Source organism: Cyanistes caeruleus, chromosome 1 (genome assembly GCF_971803275.1).
Source record: "Cyanistes caeruleus chromosome 1, bCyaCae1.hap1.1, whole genome shotgun sequence".
Taxonomy (NCBI): domain Eukaryota; kingdom Metazoa; phylum Chordata; class Aves; order Passeriformes; family Paridae; genus Cyanistes; species Cyanistes caeruleus.
In genome coordinates this window covers 121,939,674-121,959,659 of record NC_141701.1, presented here as the reverse complement: position 1 = coordinate 121,959,659, position 19,986 = coordinate 121,939,674, and the positions used below count along the sequence as shown (strand labels likewise).

The 19,986-nt window shown below is 35.7% G+C and overlaps 1 protein-coding gene across 2 annotated transcripts in view; it reads left to right on the top strand.

Annotated features, from left to right (window-relative positions):
• The window catches only part of ITGB8 (integrin subunit beta 8), a 43,374-nt gene that overhangs the window by 9,266 nt on the left and 14,122 nt on the right, over positions 1 to 19,986 (top strand). For both annotated transcript variants that reach the window (XM_086854639.1, XM_086854645.1), the window contains exons 2-6: positions 6,479 to 6,564; positions 9,168 to 9,342; positions 11,930 to 12,176; positions 13,936 to 14,101; positions 16,806 to 16,964. In XM_086854639.1, the coding sequence (XP_086710765.1) occupies positions 6,479 to 6,564; positions 9,168 to 9,342; positions 11,930 to 12,176; positions 13,936 to 14,101; positions 16,806 to 16,964 (833 nt within the window). The remainder of the gene's footprint in view (positions 1 to 6,478; positions 6,565 to 9,167; positions 9,343 to 11,929; positions 12,177 to 13,935; positions 14,102 to 16,805; positions 16,965 to 19,986) is intronic.

Genomic DNA, 19,986 nt, shown 5'->3' with positions numbered 1-19,986 from the left:
GAACAAAGACTGGAGTTGTTAATAACTCTGTCTCTCATAGTCAAGGCCATGTCTGAGGCTGTGGTTTGAACATTGTGTTTTTGAGTCCTGTGATATCAGTAGCTACTATGGGTAGTACCTTTTCTAAAATGCTGTTATATACATCTTTCTGGAAAAAAAACCCCTTCAAAATTCATATATATACACATACACATATACATACACATATACATATATACATGAAAAACTCAGGTTGCTATGCATCTGTCTGAGGCTTATGTTCCCCAAGTCTTCATCTTGAATGATGCGCAGCCTTCATGTAAGTGCTGGAGCTTTTCAAAGAGATGAGGATAAGAAAGACACATATAGGCTCAGGGAATGTCAGGAGTATCTTCTTGAATCATAACATCATTTAGACTGGAAAAGACCCTTAAGATTCTCAAGTCCAACTGTCAGCCCAGCACAAGCCCACCACTAAAACATGTTCCTGGGCATCATGTTAAGGATGTCTTTCAAATTCCTCTGGAATATAGAACCACTGGATGGTGACTCTACCACTTCCCAGGGCAGCCTGTTCTAAGGCTTAACAACCCTTTCAGTGAAGATATTTTTCTTGATATCCAATCTAAACTTTCCCTGGCACAACTTTAGACCGTTTCATTTTGTCTTACTGCTTGTTAGCTGGGAGAAGAGGCCAACTCCCACCTTGCTGCAACATTCTTTTCAGGTAATTGTAGAGTGTGATAAGGCCCCCTCTGAGCCTCCTTTTCTCCCAATCCTACCCCAGCTCCCTCAGCTACTCCTCATAAGACCTGTGCCAGACCCTTCCCCAGCTCCCTTGCCCTTCTCTGGAATCTCTTCAGAACCCCAATGTCTTTTCCACTAGCAGATTCCCACCCCCTTTTCCCCACAGCCTGTAGCACCGCATGGGGTTGCTCTGACTGAAATGCTGAACCTGGCACTTGCCCTTATTGAACCTTATATGCTTGGTTTAAAGCCTTTATGAGTACCGTTCTCTAATTACAGAAGTGTCCATATACTTGGTGAGAACTCCGTGTCTACGTGCCACTGCAGAGCAGACTTACGATGCATTTTGTGTCCTCCAGCATCAGCTATGACTGTCATTTTCTGCCAGGGCTTTCCTAATTCTGTGTTGACAGAGGTGTCCTCCCCTTTTGTCTGTGCTGTTCAGCTGAAGTCCAGCGTCAGCTCTCTCCAGTGGCGTCACTCAGACCTTGCACAATGTGCCAAAAAGGAAGATCTTGGCGCTTTTTCCTGCATGCTTTGCAAAGGCACAAACTCACACAGGGCAGACTGCTACATTGCTTTGCATTTTAATGGCTTTTTAAATTACCTGTGTAGCTCTCAGTAATGACCCTCATGTTTAAAAGGTACTGTGTTCATACAGTAATGCAAATTAATGTGGGAACCCCAAAACTCTTGGGGTGGGGATGGAGGGTGGTGCATCAGCAGAGTTAGGAATGGAAAGTCCCTGTCAGTTATCAGGACTTGTTCACTAGTGATTCTTTTCACTGCGTTTATTTAGATGTGCAAAGTCTTCTTACTCAATTCTCACTTCTACCTCTTACCATCTCTGTAACCACATTATGTTTTATCTCTTCCAATTCCATTTTTCTTTTTAAGAACATTGTAACAGTTGATTTATTAGGTTGGCGGGGTCACTTGTTTGTTTGTCTGGAAAGGTGATTTTACTCACTTGCCAGGTTTACAGAAGTATTTTTTGAGAGCTCACAATTTAACAGTGTTTTGCACCTTTCTTTTACACATTTTTATTTTCTTAGCAAAAATATGTCTCTGTCATGCAGAATTTTAGTTTACTGCTTCTTCTGTTGCTGGCAAAAAAAAACATTTTAAAATCAGTGTGTGGCTTCTTTCTGTCTAAACAGTGAAACTAAAGTGCCCAACCATTAATGGGGAAGTGAAACAAATTAACAAATCCCATGTGTAATAAAAAAAAAAAGGGAGAGGAAAGAAAAGTTTTTTGGTACTCTTTTCAATAAAATCTTAGGATTTTATTATAAAGCATAAAAAGTGTACAGTATTCAAGCTGAAATATTTCCTAGACAAGGTTGAGTACCTCTTAAACCTGATTTTGAGGCATGCCTTGTAATCTTCTTGGAAAATCTGGTGATGACATAGTGTGTTTTTCTAAAGCGTGGCACAAAAGGCAGAGAGAATTATTTCTTGTTTGGAAGGAAAAAAAGAGGGGAAAACTCCCTAAATTCCAGGACTGGGTTTTAGGATTGGCAGTTAAAGCACAGACACTCGTTTTTTTCTCTGTAATCTGAGCAAGTAACTGTCCAACAAAGTAATCATGGAAAAATAATCCCTCCTCTATAGCATTTTTCTAATGCTTTTCATTGTACCTGCACGCTTGGCCGAAGTGAATTGGGGAGCCACGTGTTAGGTGGGACTGCCACTGTCTGTCCCCTCTGCAGGGTCTTGTTGCTCTGCTCTGAAGACAGAAAGGTGAAGGTAACTGCAGTATACTGTGTAGCTTTCCTCAGAAATTAGGCTATACGTGAGTTACTGAAGGCCTCATTCATTATCTGTGCAGAGGGATAGCCTGGCTGATTGCTGCCCTAGAACAAGATTAGATGCACAACTGAAGAAAAACTGGCTCGTAGAAGCTGGATAATTTCCTATCTTCTTGCCTTAATGAGCATTCACCAGTCTGAAGGCCACGATCAGGGAATATAAACTGCAAGCTATATTTTGCCTTTCTCTTTTAAGAAAGTGGTACAGCCTCCAGAACCAGCACATGCAAGTACCAACTGTGAAGATGATACAAATCCAAATCCTTGGCTGTACTTGAACAAAGTTCTGTCTGTTTGAAAACCTGTTTAACATCCCCTCTGAGACACCAGAGTGCTTTATTGCTGTTTCATCTCTGAGATAAATACCCTGATTGTGATAAGGTTACTTTCATAATAAGGAGGCAGGATGTAATTATAACATATATGATATTTCTCTTGCCTTGATCCCTCTTGTTGCAGAGAGTTTAGACTTGCCACACCTGTGGTTACTGTAAATAGCTGCAGTTGTTGGAGCATGGTTGTAATTTTGTGAAGTAGGCTGGAAAAGTGTAGTTTAACCTGATGCACTTTTTATTATATGCATATGCCTGTGCAGTTCCCAGCACAGAATTTGGCCCTTGTTGAAAATACCTTTTGGCATACATCAGTTCAAACTAAGCCAGTAGAAACTAGCCCTTAGTTTTGGCTGAACAGTAACTCAGTCTTGTCTGGACTCGGTTTTTGGTGAAGCGGCAGGAAAAATCTCAGTTCTTTTTTAAGTCAACTCATAAAAAAATATTTCTTGCTTTACAGTGATTTTTTTAAAGCAACTGAAAAGTTTATACTAAAACAGTTACAGTTTTAGAGTACAACTAAATAATAAATATTTGATGAATGAAAGCATGTCCATAAATGTTACTGCTATAACAGACTATGTATTTGGGAACCAGAGTAGTGATGTAGACAGAATAATAAATAAAGAATTTAATTCAACTTTTTCAAGTTTCTCTTTATTAAAAACAAAAAAAATTCAGCCTTTTGCTCCAATGGTACCAAGCTTGTCTATTGCCAATCTGTGACTTCATGTTGTGAAAATGGAGCTCTTGAGACTGGAGAGTTATCAGCAAAGAAATTTGCATCCAGCAGTACTGTATATCTCATTTGTTCAAGTGTTTTATCTGTCATGATCACACTGAAATTGGATTTTAAGGTATTTTTTTCTGTCTTAACAGTCTGCAAAGGCACACAGACCCCCCTGTATTTTATTTGATAGGCTGTATTAATAAACTAAATCGAGTTTCAATAGATTCAGTAAACTAACCATACAGAAAAAAAAAATGGGGCAGTTATTTTTCAGTCAGTTTTCCAATGCATCTGGAAAATGGCACATAGACACATATTGTTGGGTGTTTTAGTAAGTGCATATTAAAAAAAAAGGTGTTCGTATTTTGTTATGTGGTCAATGGCATTTAAATTAAAGTATGTGTTTTAGAGATAGGATTATATGTCTTAAGAAAGAAGTCTCGGATATTATTGCAGGAAATTAATTAGGCCATAGTTATTATTTGGCTTCCTCGGTTTACTGATTGCAGTGACAAGGAATTAATCTTCTTTATTCCTTATCTGAATAGCTAGAAATACAGGTTTCTCATTTTTTCATGTCAGCTATTTATTCTTATAAGAACAGCGCTGTCTCTTAAAATGAATATCAACTTGAATGGGTAATCCAAAGTTCATGTAATTTTCTTCCTATTTTGCTCCATGGTGGTCTTAAAACCACTGTTATGCTGCAGATCAGCAACTTAAATTTTTCCTTGCCCTTTGACACTTTTACTGAATCTATCACTCTCTTTTCTTGTAACACCTTTCATCTCTGCTGTCTTTGATAGCCAGTTGAAGATGGGAAGGGTGTTTGTGTGCCAAGAACAATTACATTCCTTTTATTTTTACTCCTTCAACAACTTTTCATTCTGAGTCCTTGCACTTTATGAGTACTGTCTATAAAAGGATCTGTGGCAAAGTCTACTACCCTATGCATGTCAGTACCTACCCAAAATCTTCATACCTTTTTCCTCCCCTGCAGTACGTGGTCACATTTTCTATGGCATCCAGGTTTGCTCTTTCAGATTGTAGAACGTAAAGTGCAGTTTCTATCTTCTTATAAATGCAAAAAAAGTTTTATTGTGTTAGTGCTGAATGAGCTTGCTCTCATTTTACATCCAAGTAAAACTTGCTGTGTTTGTTTTTATAACGAAAAAAGACCAAACAAAAACCTTTCTGATTTTGTCTTGTTCTTTTCTCTCTCCTTAGGAACTCCTCCTTTATTTATCCCTCCCAACCTCTCCCACCCTTTAATCAGTTTTCCCTACGTTCCAGCACCTTCCTGGGCTGCTTTTCAACTTACTGTTTATATCATACCTGTAGCTCTCCTTTTCATTTATGCTTTTTATTTTTTTCTCACATTGCTTTCATGGCAAAAATTGTCAGCAGCAGTCAATATTAAACAGAAATATTGGTCTGACCTAAATTATTTAAATTGCCACTAACCTACATAATGTCAGTATAATGCTGCAATTGTGCTGCACTAGGCTTGCTAATACTGACAATGGTGTATGTGTTGTTGATATTAATAATGTGCAGACTGTGACTAGTGCCTTGCATCAGCCTAAGTGCATCATTCTAAGTGACCTGCTGAAAATCAGCTGTTCATATGATACAGGATCTCATCTTAGAATCCATAGCTGAAACCAGAAAAAAAAAATTAAGAAAAGGTATTTTAGTACATATTTTCCTAATACAGCTGTTCACTGTGAGAGGTTTGTCTCATTACCTAAAAAGAGAGATGGTTTGTGTTATTATTGCTGGTTGGAAAGAAATAATCTGAGAGACAGTACATGTAGCCAAAACTTACGGATGAAAACCAAACCTTTCATCAAACTGTTTTGATATGATGATGCATGCTATCACAATGGACCAGTTAACATATGTAGCCTTTTGTTGTATGCAGAAATTAATTTTATTTTGTTCCCTGTGTATTTTCTAATATGGCATGCTGAATATGCCGTACAGCAGTGTTCTTAAGCAGCACTACTACAAAGCTGTGCATTTTGTGCCCTCCATATAGCTTTGAGCAGGTGACTTCTGTCTTGTTTAGAGGTGCACTGTACTGCAAGAGACTTGTGCTCAACATGCTGAAAGGATACACTAATGCTGGCATTCCAGCTGAGCTGGCCCAGTCCCTTGAAAAGACTCTTCTTCTCAATACCAACTGCCAAATTTTCATAGGAAAGAGTAGTAACTTAAGCAATAATCTATAAAACAAAGATGTGAAAAGGATATAAAGGACTTTGCTGGTAGACATGTAAGTAGGCACAATTTTTGCAGTTGGTACAGAATGATGTGCCTTCAATCTGTGACACATGTAGTGTTGGATACATTTCTATTTGCTTCTGGAAAAGAAAATCTTCCTCTTCTGGGAAACTATTCATTGCAAAAATGAATATGCAGAGGGGGAATATTTATAGAAGGTGAGAAAATACTTTGGGTTTCATGAGGAGTGAATAATGAATAATTCAGTCAAGTGTAAATGACTTAAAGGGAAAATGTCTGTGAAAAGATAAGCTACCTAGTAAATTTTTTTTTTTTAGGCAGTAAATCAGCAAGATACATGCCAAAGATAAACTTGCACTTCAAAATTACTCTAAATCAGGATCTTAAAAATTTGGCCTTGTGAATTGTGAATAGAGTTTATTCATTCTGTGCATATAGTTGTAGACTGTAGATAAAAGAAAATTGTATTCACTCACCACAATACCTTTGTTCTGTTTTACTTCTGTTTTAATACATTGTCATCACTCTTAATATGGAGAAGTAATTTTTGAAATCTTGGTTTAAAATTAGGTATTTTACAATTTCACGTATCGTCATAAATCATGAATGTTTGGGTTTGTATTTCATTGCAGCGGAAAACAGATGTGCCACTTCAAATGCAGTAACATGCACAAAGTGTCTTGCTTTGGGTCCAGAGTGTGGATGGTGTGCTCAAGAGGTATGGCATTTTTGCTTAATTACATTTGACTTTATATTTTAGCTGCTTCTGATCTTTATGAAGATAAAGACTTTTAAACTGAGAAAATTATAGTGAGAAATAGCAAGAAAATCTTTAAATGATCCCCAGAGACAGAACCTGAGAAGTCATGTGAAATATATTCTGTTTCCAAAGGAGAAAATGCAATCTTTTATTTGGAAAATTGCAGTAATTTTAAATAAAGTGAGACCTTTTTAATACATTCCATCTGCTTTGTAGACAGCTTTGGCAGACTTACAGTAGCTTTGAGAGTTTAACAGTTTTTGGCTTCAAAATCAAAATTACTTATCAGTACTTTATATTAAGTCTTCATCATATATGAAAACAAGTCTATACATGTATGTCTACTGCATTTAGCAAAAGGTTGTACTAACAGTAGAGTTGACTTTGACTTCACCTTATATTATGATCCCATCACAAATGGAAAAAATGATGCTTTTCTCATTTTGACACTTGAAACTATCAGTTCTGAGACATAGCACAGAAGATAAGTCTTAGGTAGCATGAATTATTCTGAAATTATTACTTTGCAAACTGTAAGAATATGGGTATTTCTGGTTTTGTTTGACAGGGAAAAAAAAAAGAAAAGACAACCCTGTTGATAGTATGATTTTGAGTAATCATTTTAGAGGAGCAAGGTTTTGAAGAATATCATTGACAATCACAAGCTCGTATGCTCTTTAAGCTCACACAGAAATTACCAGTAGTAGCTTTCAGGTTAGCAGAGAAGGTAGATAAATTCCTGGGGTGTGTCTGACAGAGATCAGGAGTGTAAAGCACTGGCAATATCTGAGATATTATGTCTTGGAATCATTAACTTAGTCTGCCAAAGGTGCAAGGATAAGTAATGCAAGGATGGGTAGAGGCATGCAGGGCTTGTTTTCCCAGAGGAAGCCTAGCATGTGTAGGTGGCACAATGGATTACAATGTGGAGGGGTTCATTATTCTGGCCCCATGTCTTGTCTTAGAACAGGGAAAACTTTATCCTCCTCCATCTGCATTTATCACAGAGCAGCATTTCCTAACTTTCCAGTGCAAAACTTTCCTTCTGAGTAGGCACATGGACTTGGCCTGTTTTGCTTCTGCTCTGTTTGTCCTGTTTCACGTCTCAAGTCAATCCTGAGAGCTGTTCACCAGGGCTTTGTCAAACCCTCTTAAATAGCTGCTTCACCTACACACCATCCATGGTTATGGCATGGCAAAACCCATACTACTGCAGATGGAAATATTGCAGTGCACCTTAGCCCACCTGCTTCATGAGAATAATATTTTTAATAAGATAATCAGCCCTGAGGAACTCTTGAGATGCTTTGAATTTATACCCACACACAGTGGACCTCAGAAAACACTACAAATCTATTATTCATTACTGGTAACAAGAGTAGCTAAATTCTTTATATATTTAAAAATCTAGCTTTTTGAAAAGTATACACAAAAAAGAATATATAAATAGCAGTAACTTAAAAAGTAGTCTCTGTTGTTTTTAAGAAAGAAGGTTATAGAAAAAACAGATTCGAGGTAGACTACAAAACTAAGCTGGAATTTGAAAAACAAGAACTGACATATTTAATTCTTCATGGGCTTTCTCTAGTCTTTTCAGGGTCTGGATGACTGTTGATTATCTAATACACAGTTGACTGTATTTTAGATGGCTTATTTTCTGCATTTGCATCTGAAAGATCAGAGATTGTCCTTTGGTTGGTTTCCAGCTTTGACTCAGATGCACCAATAGTTTGAAAGACTACAAAAGTTCTTGTCTTGTTTTTATTCTTTTTTTTTTTCTTTTTTCCCCTGCATGTTCAGAATCGTATTAATCATCAGATTAGTGGTCAGGAAGGAATTTTGCATTGGATCATTTTGATGCAATTTTTGTCAACTTTTCTCTTTCAATGCAGCAAAGGATGGGCTGCTTCTGACATCATCCTTTTACTAATCACTTTTCTGTTGCTACAATGGCTTTTTTATGTTGGTGGCATCTAAACTGTCCACTCCTGTAATACTACATGGTTTCCTCTTTCCGGGAATTGAAATTACGTAGTTTAGCAGGTCTTTGGATTTTGTGTAGTGGGATAGACAAATTCAGGTTGGCTAAATCTAGACCTGACCTCTGGTGTTCCTACTAAATATCAGCCTGAGTAGCATTACCAGTGGATTCTTCTGAAAAATAACCTGTTTTGCTGTTGAGGGAATGATGCTTTTTTGCTAAAACATGCTCATAGCATGGCACAGAACTTTTTTTAGTGACATAATGACAGTGTGTAATTTCCTTTTTCTCCAAAGTCAGCTTGTTCTGATTGTGCAAGATCCTATTTCTCGGTAAAAAAACTTTCTGTGTAGAAATGGGTCAGTGTGGCAATTAGGTTTAACTTCTAATTTAAATATTGCCTTATTGCCATTATTAAAAACATATGGCTTCATGATCTTGTTCTATAATTCATTCAATTATATAGTAGCATATTTTATTGTTTCAAATACTATTATTTTGGTTTTCTTCATCCTTTGAAGGTGGTACAGAGTTTTTTTCAGCTCAGATTGTTTTGCTCTTTTTGTTTCTTCTTTAACAGGATTTCATGGCTGGCACAACACAGAAGGGACGCTGTGACACTGTTTTCAACTTAATGAAAAGAGGCTGCCAATCAGATTTGGTTGAAAACCCCATGGTTCATGTCACAATACCTAGTGACCACGAAACAAATACACAAGTGACACCAGGAAAAGTTTCAGTCCAACTGCGTCCAGGTTGGGTCATCTCTGACACATTGATGTTATAATAAATTTAAAATAAAAACAGTACTTCTATGTACAGATATTTTGTGAAGAGCCATCTGGAATAATTATTTGGAAGAATGATGCTATAACATTGTATTGTAGAACTGATATGGTGTTGCTCCAATATTGAAGTATCATCTTCACCAAGAATTGTTTCTGTCAAACACAGCTGAAGGTCAGAATAATGCAAATAATAAGTGTAAAGGGAATTTTAGGTAGTCTTTCCTGTTTTCTTATGTGGTTTCTTGATTACTTAGCCCCTTAAACTAACAGTTTTGCCTTAAATGTGTATAAGCTATTCCTCCTGAAAGTAAATAGAGTTATAATTCTTAAATTCATAATTTGATAAACTTCTTGATTATTTATTTTCAAGTGCATTGACTAGACAACTAGAAAATACCAAAACCATTATATAAGGAAAGACAAAATTCCTAAAGAAGACTTAGATGTTCACTGCCTGAATTTTTTTATAATTAGTATATCTCCATTTGCCCTCAGCTGAAATCTAGTTAAATAAGTGTTCATCCTCTGTCTCTAAAAAAGCTGTAGCAAACAGCAGAAATGAAGGTGATATAAAGGGATCCATGGTTATCTTCCACTCAATGAAATTTAATTTCTTTCTTTCTTTCATAAAGAATAATTGGAGAAAGAAATATGTGAGAGGGATCAATCTTTGTCAGGAAAACATTAAGTGTTCAGGAGAAGAATTTTGCTGATTTTCACTGTAGAAATGATAATTTTCTGTCAATTACAAAGGAAAATTGAAGAATCTGCATGTATGTAAAGCACAAAGCAGATGTTTTCCACTCTTTATAATAATAAAACAGTCAAGGTAACATCAGCACTTCTCCTTTCCGCATTCTTCTTCCGAAGAAGTGACTGATACTCTGCTTTGTACTGAGAAATGGTTTCAGGAACTGAGCTACCTCTAAGCTCTGTCTGTAATCACATTTATTTCCAAAGGCATACTGGATTCATAGGAAAAACAGTTAGCTTTCTAAAATTTGTTTTCATTAACATTTTTTCCAGTAAATAATGAAATTAAGTTTGGAGTTCCTTATGCTTTACAGAAGTTTTTGCATCAGGGAGGCAAAAGAATGAAATTTCTAGGACTCCAGAAGAAAAGCTTTTTATATATAGGTATTTTGCCTATATTTTCTGCCTCAGGGAAACACACAGATATACCACTGTAGTTTTTCTCAAAACAGACATTTGCTACATTATAATCACACAGACAAAAATACTTTTGTTTTGATACTGGGGAGTTTTGTCACTGTTTACATATACTCATCATTTAGGATTTATGTAGAAAATAATAAAAGCTGCACTCAGTATCTCACTATATGCAAACCAGAGACCTGTAAGAGTCATTTACAAAAAGTAATTCAATTTACATTTGCAAAGAGGAAACATAAATAGCAGCACACTAAAATTGTTTTCCTCATGCAAGACCTAATACAGACAAATCCTGAAATTTTCAGATGGATTATGTTCAAAGGACATTGGAAAAAAGTACTTTGCATATTTAAATTTTCTGAGTCAGGTCTCTGTACTGGATGTACCTTTTGATAGTTTTTATTAAAAATCTACATAGTTCTATAGCATCTAACTTCCTCCTGTCCTTTGCTGTATCTTCATTGCACAATACTGGATTAGATTCTCCACTTGTCACATGAAGATCCGAAACTCATTTTGCTGTGAGCTTACACTTTGGGTGGCAAAAAATGATGGCTAATTTGAAACCATGCATTACTGTTACCTGCTCTGCCCATACAAATCATTTTGCTCATTTTGCTGACATTACAGGATATTGGACAAGCAAAAATGTGAGGACTAGATTTAGCAGCTTCCAAAGTATTAATGTTTTTATTACATATGAGAATATGTTGTGGTTCTGCAGGAGTCCCAGACATCTATCATCCTGAAATAAGAGTTCTGTTTTGTATATGCCAAAAGAGGGATTTTTTTTAATATTAAAACCTTTTTTTTTTTAAAAAAAAGATATATTTTGATCCTACAGAATTTTCTCATCAAATCTTTGGAAGCAATTTGGGATAAACTTGTATCATTATTTATGTGACTTTTTCAGGCTGTGCTGTCCTTGTGGTGTGTATGTAGTTTTAGATTCTGTCATATGAGAAACTATTTGCAGGATACATTTACATACTTTGAAGTGACAACCTTGAAGTGACTGACCCCAATTTGTATGCAGATCTGTGTCCTTTGTGGGCCACAACTGTTTTTTGTTACAATGCCAAAGAGATTGCATAACCATGAATTTAAAACAAAATGGGGAGAAGTAAGATTTTACAATAAATTGCACAGTGCTCCTGCGAGAAAAAAAAACCAAAATGTTCTACAAAACATCCCTTTATGGCTTATTTTTGAATGTTTCTTCAAGGTTTCATTTACTCTTGGGAAATTTTCTTGTTTGTTTGTTTTTCTCTTTGCTGACACAAACAACTTTGTGCTGAGGTTGCTACAAAAATAAATGTATTTTTAAGCATGTCCATTCAAAAATAGTAAATAAGCGTATTTGTTTCTTTTTTTTAATCAGGAAGTGAAGTAAACTTTATGTTAAAAGTTCGTCCTTTAGAGAAATACCCTGTGGATCTTTACTATTTAGTTGATGTCTCAGCCTCTATGCACAACAATATAGAAAAGTTAAATTCCGTTGGATTTGCTTTATCTAAAAAGATGGAGAATATTTCTCTTGATTTTCGACTTGGATTTGGCTCCTATGTGGATAAAACTGTGTCACCCTATATTAGCATTCATCCAGGTAGAATCCATAACCAGTGCAGGTATGTAGTCTTTTTACATTTACTGTAGCACTGAGACCTGTATTTAATTAGAGAAATATGCATTATACATTTATGTTCAGAATTTATCTTTGTTTCCTTTTACTGTGGTTCTTTGAAAAGTTCCTAAGGAAATGCTGAAAATTGTTTTATAATGATTGCTTCTGCAGTACCTGGTGAGTGATTTCAGAAAAACTGTTTCTGTATCAGAAAAAATGCATTGTTTTTTCTTTAGCAAAACAAGCCAAAACCCATGCTGCTTTGGAATATTTGGTTATGTTTTGTATTTCATTTTAAAGTCAACTGTTGTGGTTTTGGTTATTTTGGATATGTTACCTAGATTCATCACAAAGTTTTTACTTTCTGACCTATATATGTTCTGGTGTATGGTCGTGTATTCATTAACTCTTTCCTGAAAATTCTACTTTTGTCAACATGATGTGGTTTCTTTCAGCTTATTTAACGAACATAAGCAATCCTCTGATCTACAGTTTTAATACGAGAGAACTCCTCTTTTAAATAGAAAAGATGTTCTGGCCTGCATTTCTTTATTCATGCCATGTTTTATATACCTTGGGCTCAACACTTACATGAAGTGAGGGATCACTTCCAACACTACCTGGAGAACAAGATTATTCACAACAAATTCAGAGCTGTATAAATGACAGTAGTTGGAAAAGTGAATATTAATTCTTCATACTTTCTTGCTTGCCTTTCCTGAGAAGACGTGATCCAAAGTTCTGTGAAGTCTCTAAGTACCTTTTGTGACTTCAGTGGGTTTTGAATTGGTTCCTAGTGGTGGAATTCATTCTAGAGATGTGACTGTCTATGGATAAAGCAGTCATCTGGACCGTCTGTATATAGTGAGTCATAATCAATATAGGATATTGATTAGCATTTCTAGGTCATGACGCATTTTGCCTAAGAGGAGACAACTGCAGAGGTATTAATTCTTTCAATGCCAGTTTCTCTTCTTTGACTGTAGCTTGATTTGGAGGAGGGCAGGTTACAGTCTGGATGCAGTAGAAGTTAAGAGAGTAGAAACCTGCTCAGCATCTGAAATGGATGAGCACTTCAACTTGTGCCATAAATCACACCTGTGAATGGGTCCCAGATCAATGACCTGTGTAGGTGCTGTTTCACTAGCTTAGTCAGACTTTCTCCCTTATGTATAATTTGAGAAAGTATAATGGTGTTAGTGAAAATGGATTTTCTCATCTCTTTGATGACATAATTATTATTAATATAAATCTTGATTTTGTGTACATTAATGTAACACTCGTGGATGATAAAAGGTAGAAACTTAGATTTTTTTATAGTTTGATCCAGTAGTCTGTGTAGCAACCTATTAAAAGATGTTACTGTTGCAGTGTGATAGTCCTTTCTCAGCATAATGAAAAGCAAAGCTGTACCATGCTGTTGATATTCCAAAAGGGTTTATATACACCCTGAGATCATACCATCCCTCTTGTGGCATTTTTGTTCTTTATGAAACACTACATATATTGTTAAAATATTGACTAAGTTATTATAAGAACAATTCCATAAAATAGAAGATAATCTACATTTTTTGTAGTTAATTATAACTACCTCCCACTGAACTTAATTTAGCATGGAATTGCTCTTTTTTCTATAAGTGTTTCTTATTCTGTGCTACCTACACCTTCATTAGTATCAGGATTTTATGGGTTAATGGGGATGCAATATTTTCATCTCCTTCAAAGGAAAAATAAGGATTTTCTTTCTTTTTTTTTTTTTACAGTGATTACAATTTAGATTGTATGCCTCCTCATGGCTATATTCATGTGCTATCCCTGACTGACAATATAGCAGAATTCAGAAATGCAGTGAATAAACAAAAAATTTCTGGAAATATTGATACACCTGAAGGGGGCTTTGATGCAATGCTCCAGGCAGCTGTGTGCCAGGTAAGGAAGGAGCTTATTTACAAAAGAATAAAGAAATGGTGATTCAGGCACTAGATAGATAGATACATAGATAGACAGACAGACAGACAGATAGATGTGTAGGTACACTGGTGGTCAGTGTTCCTGAATTCAAAATTCCAGTGCTATACCTGATAATAATAAGGGGTTTTTTCTCCTTTTTCATTATTTCCCCCTTAACTATATATTTCCAGTTGAAACTGAAAACCAGAGCAGGAGGGAACACCTTTTGGTATCAGTTATGGATCTTTAATTTCTGGCTTTAATCAGCCTGACCAACATAGGATGGATGATGAAAGCAACTGTTTCTTGTTTGAACAGACACATGTATTAATTTCAGTCAATTACATAATTAGTTTCAAAAATCATTAAAGCACTGCTTGTGTTCCTCAATGAAGGCATACCATTTGAAATTTCTTCTCCTTAAAAATTTGAAAATTGAATGAGAATTTTTATATATATGCTTGTGTAGGTAAGGAAAACGGAACTTCTGTGTTCTCAGCTTGCAAATTTTGAAACAGTACAAATCAACTAAAAATTAACTTTTTTATATTGATAAAATTTCATCAGAGTCTCATGCAGGAAAGTGTGGAAAAGATCTGCATCAGTAAGTCTCAAGCTATAAGCACATTAGATAAAGAGAGTTTGTTTTACTCTAGAGAGCTATTTTGGTTGTTGTTTTTCTTCTTATGCATATTAATGCAATACAGATTTTGAAATTTGGCTGATTCATGGGTTTGGTACTGCTCTATAAAATATTCAGTTCCCACTCAAATCACAGGCTTGGCATGTTTCTCATCTGTTACAATGATGTCAGGACAATTGTTTTATCTTCTCTATCTTCACACTATTTTTCTGAGAAGTAAAATATCTCAAGGACAAAAGTAATTCAAGTTACACTAAAAATGAATAGTTTGGTCCTGTTTTATTTTCAAATTTTGATTAACAGGTAAATAAAAACCACTCTCCATAAACACTGTGATTGAAGCTGTTACAAAAAATTATTCTGGAACTTTGGAAAAATTCCTAAAAATTCAGTGTTTCTCACTGGACACATTCCTCACTTATGACATGTGAGTTCTAGAATAATATATGCTTCCAAGAACAATATAATGGAAATATTCATAAGAATGTGGAGGCTTTCCTGTTAGGTGAATTGTGAACTGAAATGTACGGGAAGAATGTGCAATTCATAATGACCATCATGAACCATAAATTATAGTAATGTGCACTCATTTTGCCTACAATAGACCTTTATAACTTGCTCCATCTTGCTTTAACCAATACATCATAGTTTCAAGAGGTAGCAGCTTAGAACATGGAGCTACTTTAAAATTTTGATTGCTGTGACATATGTAGGTAGGAATCATAGAATCAAAGAACATCTCAAGTCAGAAGGGATCAATAAGGATCATCACGTCCCACTCTCTGCTCCTCACAGGATTGCTTAAAACTAAACAAGTCTCAAGGTGACAAAGTCAAATGCTGGAGTCAGGAGAAGACTGCTGGAGGAGAATTTGGAATGATTTAAGACAAAACCTGTTTACAAGTAAAATACTCCTTCTTTAGAGGAATGCTGTTTAGGAGTATCTGAGGGAGACTGAAGTATAAGTTGGAAAAGACATGACACCCCTCTGTACTTGTTATTCTTGCTGGCTTGAGATACTTAATCCCCATTCAGAGATAGTAAAGAGTGAGCCTGAGAAGGCAGCTAAATCCCTCTCCATGAAGAGAGGAAGGCAGAGAGTAAGTCACAAAGTGTGGCTGAGTACATGGACTGTATTGCAGGTACATGTTCCACATGAGAATGAGAGATTCTGTGTCATAGGAAGGAGATAAAATGGAAACAGTGAAAAAGAAGATGGAATTAGCAAGAGAAGGAATAATGGAAAAGCGTATGATGTGTTTCCTGTGTGCCTCAGAAATTTCATTATAATCAGGGAGATTAATGTTTTGAAAATACAAATTGTCATCTAAACCAATTTAGATGTAAGCTTACCCTGCTGCATCCTTCACATCCCTGAATTCCTGAAAGACATTCAATTCACCCTTGAGGCTGCCACTTTGCTATCAGTCCCTTAAGATGGTAAATAAATGTAGCATTTTGCTGCATAATAAGGAATTTCTCAATTTGTAATTGCATGAAGACCTTCAAACTTTAGTTTATTGATTTGTGATTGCATACTAATGTACTTGCCCAAAAATTTTGTAAGAAAAGAAAGTTTTAGTGTGTCAAGAATATAAATTAATTAAAGTAAAAATAGAACAGAGTTCTAAGTATCAGTATGGATGAAGGCATATTTACTGGTTGTAATGCTTCCTTGGACCCCAGAGGATTTTACAAACTGTATGCTTTGTATTTGTATGTAACAGTGACACACACAATGTGGCAGCTGTTATCAAGCCCACTATATAAAGCGTAACTGGCATGTATAGTGGGACATCTTTCTTTAAAAAGCAAAGGAAATGGTAAATGGAAAAAAGCAAAGAAATTGGTAGATTTCAGATGTAGTACATTATGTTTATTTCCACACAAAATGCTTTAAATAGCCCAGTTTAATGCAGTGCTGCCAGGCAGTGTAATACCTGAAAGTGGTCTTTCATGTTAATTTTTCATTTTGTTGTAGGTTATTTTAGAAAACAGGTAGATACTGCTTTCTTATACCTAATTTTGTTTTCTTTATAGAGCCATATTGGATGGCGTAAAGAAGCAAAGCGACTGCTTCTTGTGATGACAGATCAAACTTCCCATCTGGCCCTTGATAGTAAATTAGCAGGAATTGTAATTCCCCATGATGGAAACTGTCACTTGAAAGATAATGTGTACGTCAAAGCTACGAGTATGGTAAGGTATATGTCATAGATTTTGCCTTCAGAGAGGCAATGCAAAACTGTGTAAAGGAGGTTTTTAGACTGCTCTGAAAGCATTGGTTTTATTTCATTTATTAGAACAGTATTTTTCCAGGCAGGCAAGTTGTGAAATGAAGAGCTGGTCACCTGGCATGTTGGCGTTCTTTTTGTGTGGACTAAACTGTTTTGGAGTCTGAAAAAAACAGTACTCAGCAAAGGAGGATATGTTATTATTTTGGTGTGGGTTTTTATTAGCATCTCATAAGAATCACACACATTTTGTATAAAATATAAGTAGGAAGTGTGTGGTGTGATATTTTTTACAAGTAGAAGCTGGTAATAGGAGAGTTGTACAATCATGATCACAAGACCGAAACAGTGGCTATGATTTATGGTCAGAGGATGCAAAGGAGCGTTGGTTGAAAAGGCTTGGTAAGACTAAACTAGAGGGCATGCAACAGCAGTGAGCTACTTCAGATGAATGGAGTAGCATTAAATGCATTCAGATTTCACAGTAGAAAGCCAGTGTGTGGTAATACACACCTCTGCAAAAAGTTGCATCAAATCTGCTGTAGCAAAATAAGGCGCCTTCAACGTATTTTTTTAGCTTTCAAAATATTTTCTTCAGTAATAGATAAAATAGTCACAAATAACTGAAGAAAGGAATTTTTGCTTAAGAGTTGTTGGTTTCAACTTCCGTGGGTATTTTCTTAAATAAATATGAATTGTTTATTTAAGAAACATGCATCATTTCTTAATTGCAATGTAATCCCCAGAAAGCAGAAGTATGAGCTGTGGTACAATTCGAGCACAGGCTGTGTTCAGCCAGAGCCAGAAATGTGCAAGTGAAGTCAGTGAGGGCTGGTGTAAATGAGGTTAGACCTGAATGTAATCCCAGCAACTGTTATTTACAAGGATAGTGAAGGAGCAGGAAGAGGCTCCTGGCTGTTGTGTGATCATGAAATACGGGCAGTTTCTGGGAAGCAGTGAGTGTTTGGGACCTTGCTGAGTGGAGGAGGGAGATCAGTGTGTGCTTACAGGAAGGTTATTTAGATTTCCGATTATCTGACGTTCTTGCATTCATATACTCCCTCTGTCACCTCTTGGATATTTCCTCACAGATGTCAGAATAACTTTTCCTTTCTAATCAGTCCATTCAATTTATTCTACTTAGAGCAAATAATCCTGAAACTTTTCTTTCCCAAAGCAGAACATTCTCTGTTTTTCTCTCTTTTTAGTTTTCCTAGTTGCAGTGTTATAAATCAGGGGATGTTTGCTCTGCTTATTAAATAATTTCTAAAGGTACAAATATTTTTCTGGTGTTCAGGATTCCTTTAATAATAAAGATATTGTCTATTTCTGAAAAAAAAAAACCCAAAGAAATCCACTGTATTTATTTTCTGTCATCTTCAGAAATTAATTTCTGTTTCAGCTGGAGAAACTCACCAGTGGAAAATACAGAAAAAATTAATTAATATCTTTCTAAGCAGCTATGCTGACTGAAAAAAGGTGTTTTAACTGATATTCTGCATTCTGGTTAGAAAGATCATAATTTTATTGTCCCATATGGAAAAAGAAATCTCCATGATGACTACTATTGATGTATTTTATGAAATTAGTTTTTTTAGCCACCTAAATGAAATTACCTTGAAAAATGCTTAGATCTGTGGTGGCACATTTAGATCCATGTGTCTTCTGGCTGCTAACCCTTTTTTTTTTTAATATGGGCTAATTTTTGTATGTCCACATGTTAACAGTAGACAGACACTTAGTACTAGGAATTGCATTTTCTGGAGCAGATGTGATGACAACACAATAGTGTCTGTAAGGGAAAGTGTGCTGGTTTCTCACTTTTTTCTTCTTATCCATGATACATGTGATTATTTTACTTATAGAAATCCATAATGAAACTTCAAATGAATGAGTAAAATCAGGGGGCTGGGAAGACTATTTCATATTTAAATGAAATATCATGAAAATCTGTCAGTCTTTTAGGAAACAATATGAAACACAGTTTTAGGTTTTGTTCATATCAATACAATTTTGTTTGGCTGTGTTAAATTAGAGAGACTTCTGTAATCATATTGTTTTCCTGCTTTGATTCTTAGCTTTGGGTAGTCATGAGAAGATTGTATTTTGGCATATTTTTATTTCTTATTGTGCCAGTTAAGAGAACTTTGCTTTATTTGTTTGAATAAGCTTGGCCTTTACATCAGAATTGTTTCCACTTAGACATTTTTCTGCATGTTTCTTTTTAACTTTTCCTAAGCAGTCAGAGAGAGGTCAGCAAAAAAAAAAGCATGATAGGAAAGAAATCTAGTCTCTTTTAATTAGATCTGTGCTTGGTTAACTCCCTTTCTGAAATATTTAACATTTGTATTAGTTATCTTCTCAGCTTAACACAGGAGGTTAAAATAATAAAATGAATGATGTAATTGAAACAAGAAAGATGATCTAAAATTAAACTACATTTATCTGAGCAGTAGTGGGAAGAGATAATATAAAAACACATGAAGTACATCAAGGTTGTCACAGCAAGCAAAGTGAGGATCCATGAGTGACCACTGGTACCTTATGTCATCTCTATACATGCTTAAAATTAAAAAGCTAGTGTGGGTCTGTTGATGTTTTGGGCTTTGGTTTTGGGTTTGTTTTTTTTTTTAACTCAATTCTAATAAAAAGAAACAGGAAACTGGACACTCTAGACAGTTATTGATGACGAGTACATGGAAGTTCAGCCTTCCTTGTGAACAGAGGTAGTCTGGGCATCGTGTCCCTGCAGCTCTTACATGTCTATGGGTGTCATCTCTTGACTTCAGTAAGCTCCATCTGAATTAGTTTTTCTTTTATGAAAGCTTGGAAAGCTATTTCTGATACTGCCAATTCCAGAGTTCAGCTAGTAGTTGCAGAATTGTTGAGGGGCCACTCTGCTGGAATTCAGACAGGTCTAGTGTCATGTACTAATCAAGAAGACTGACTTCTTTTGCCACCATCTCATGATCCCTTGATACTGCCCC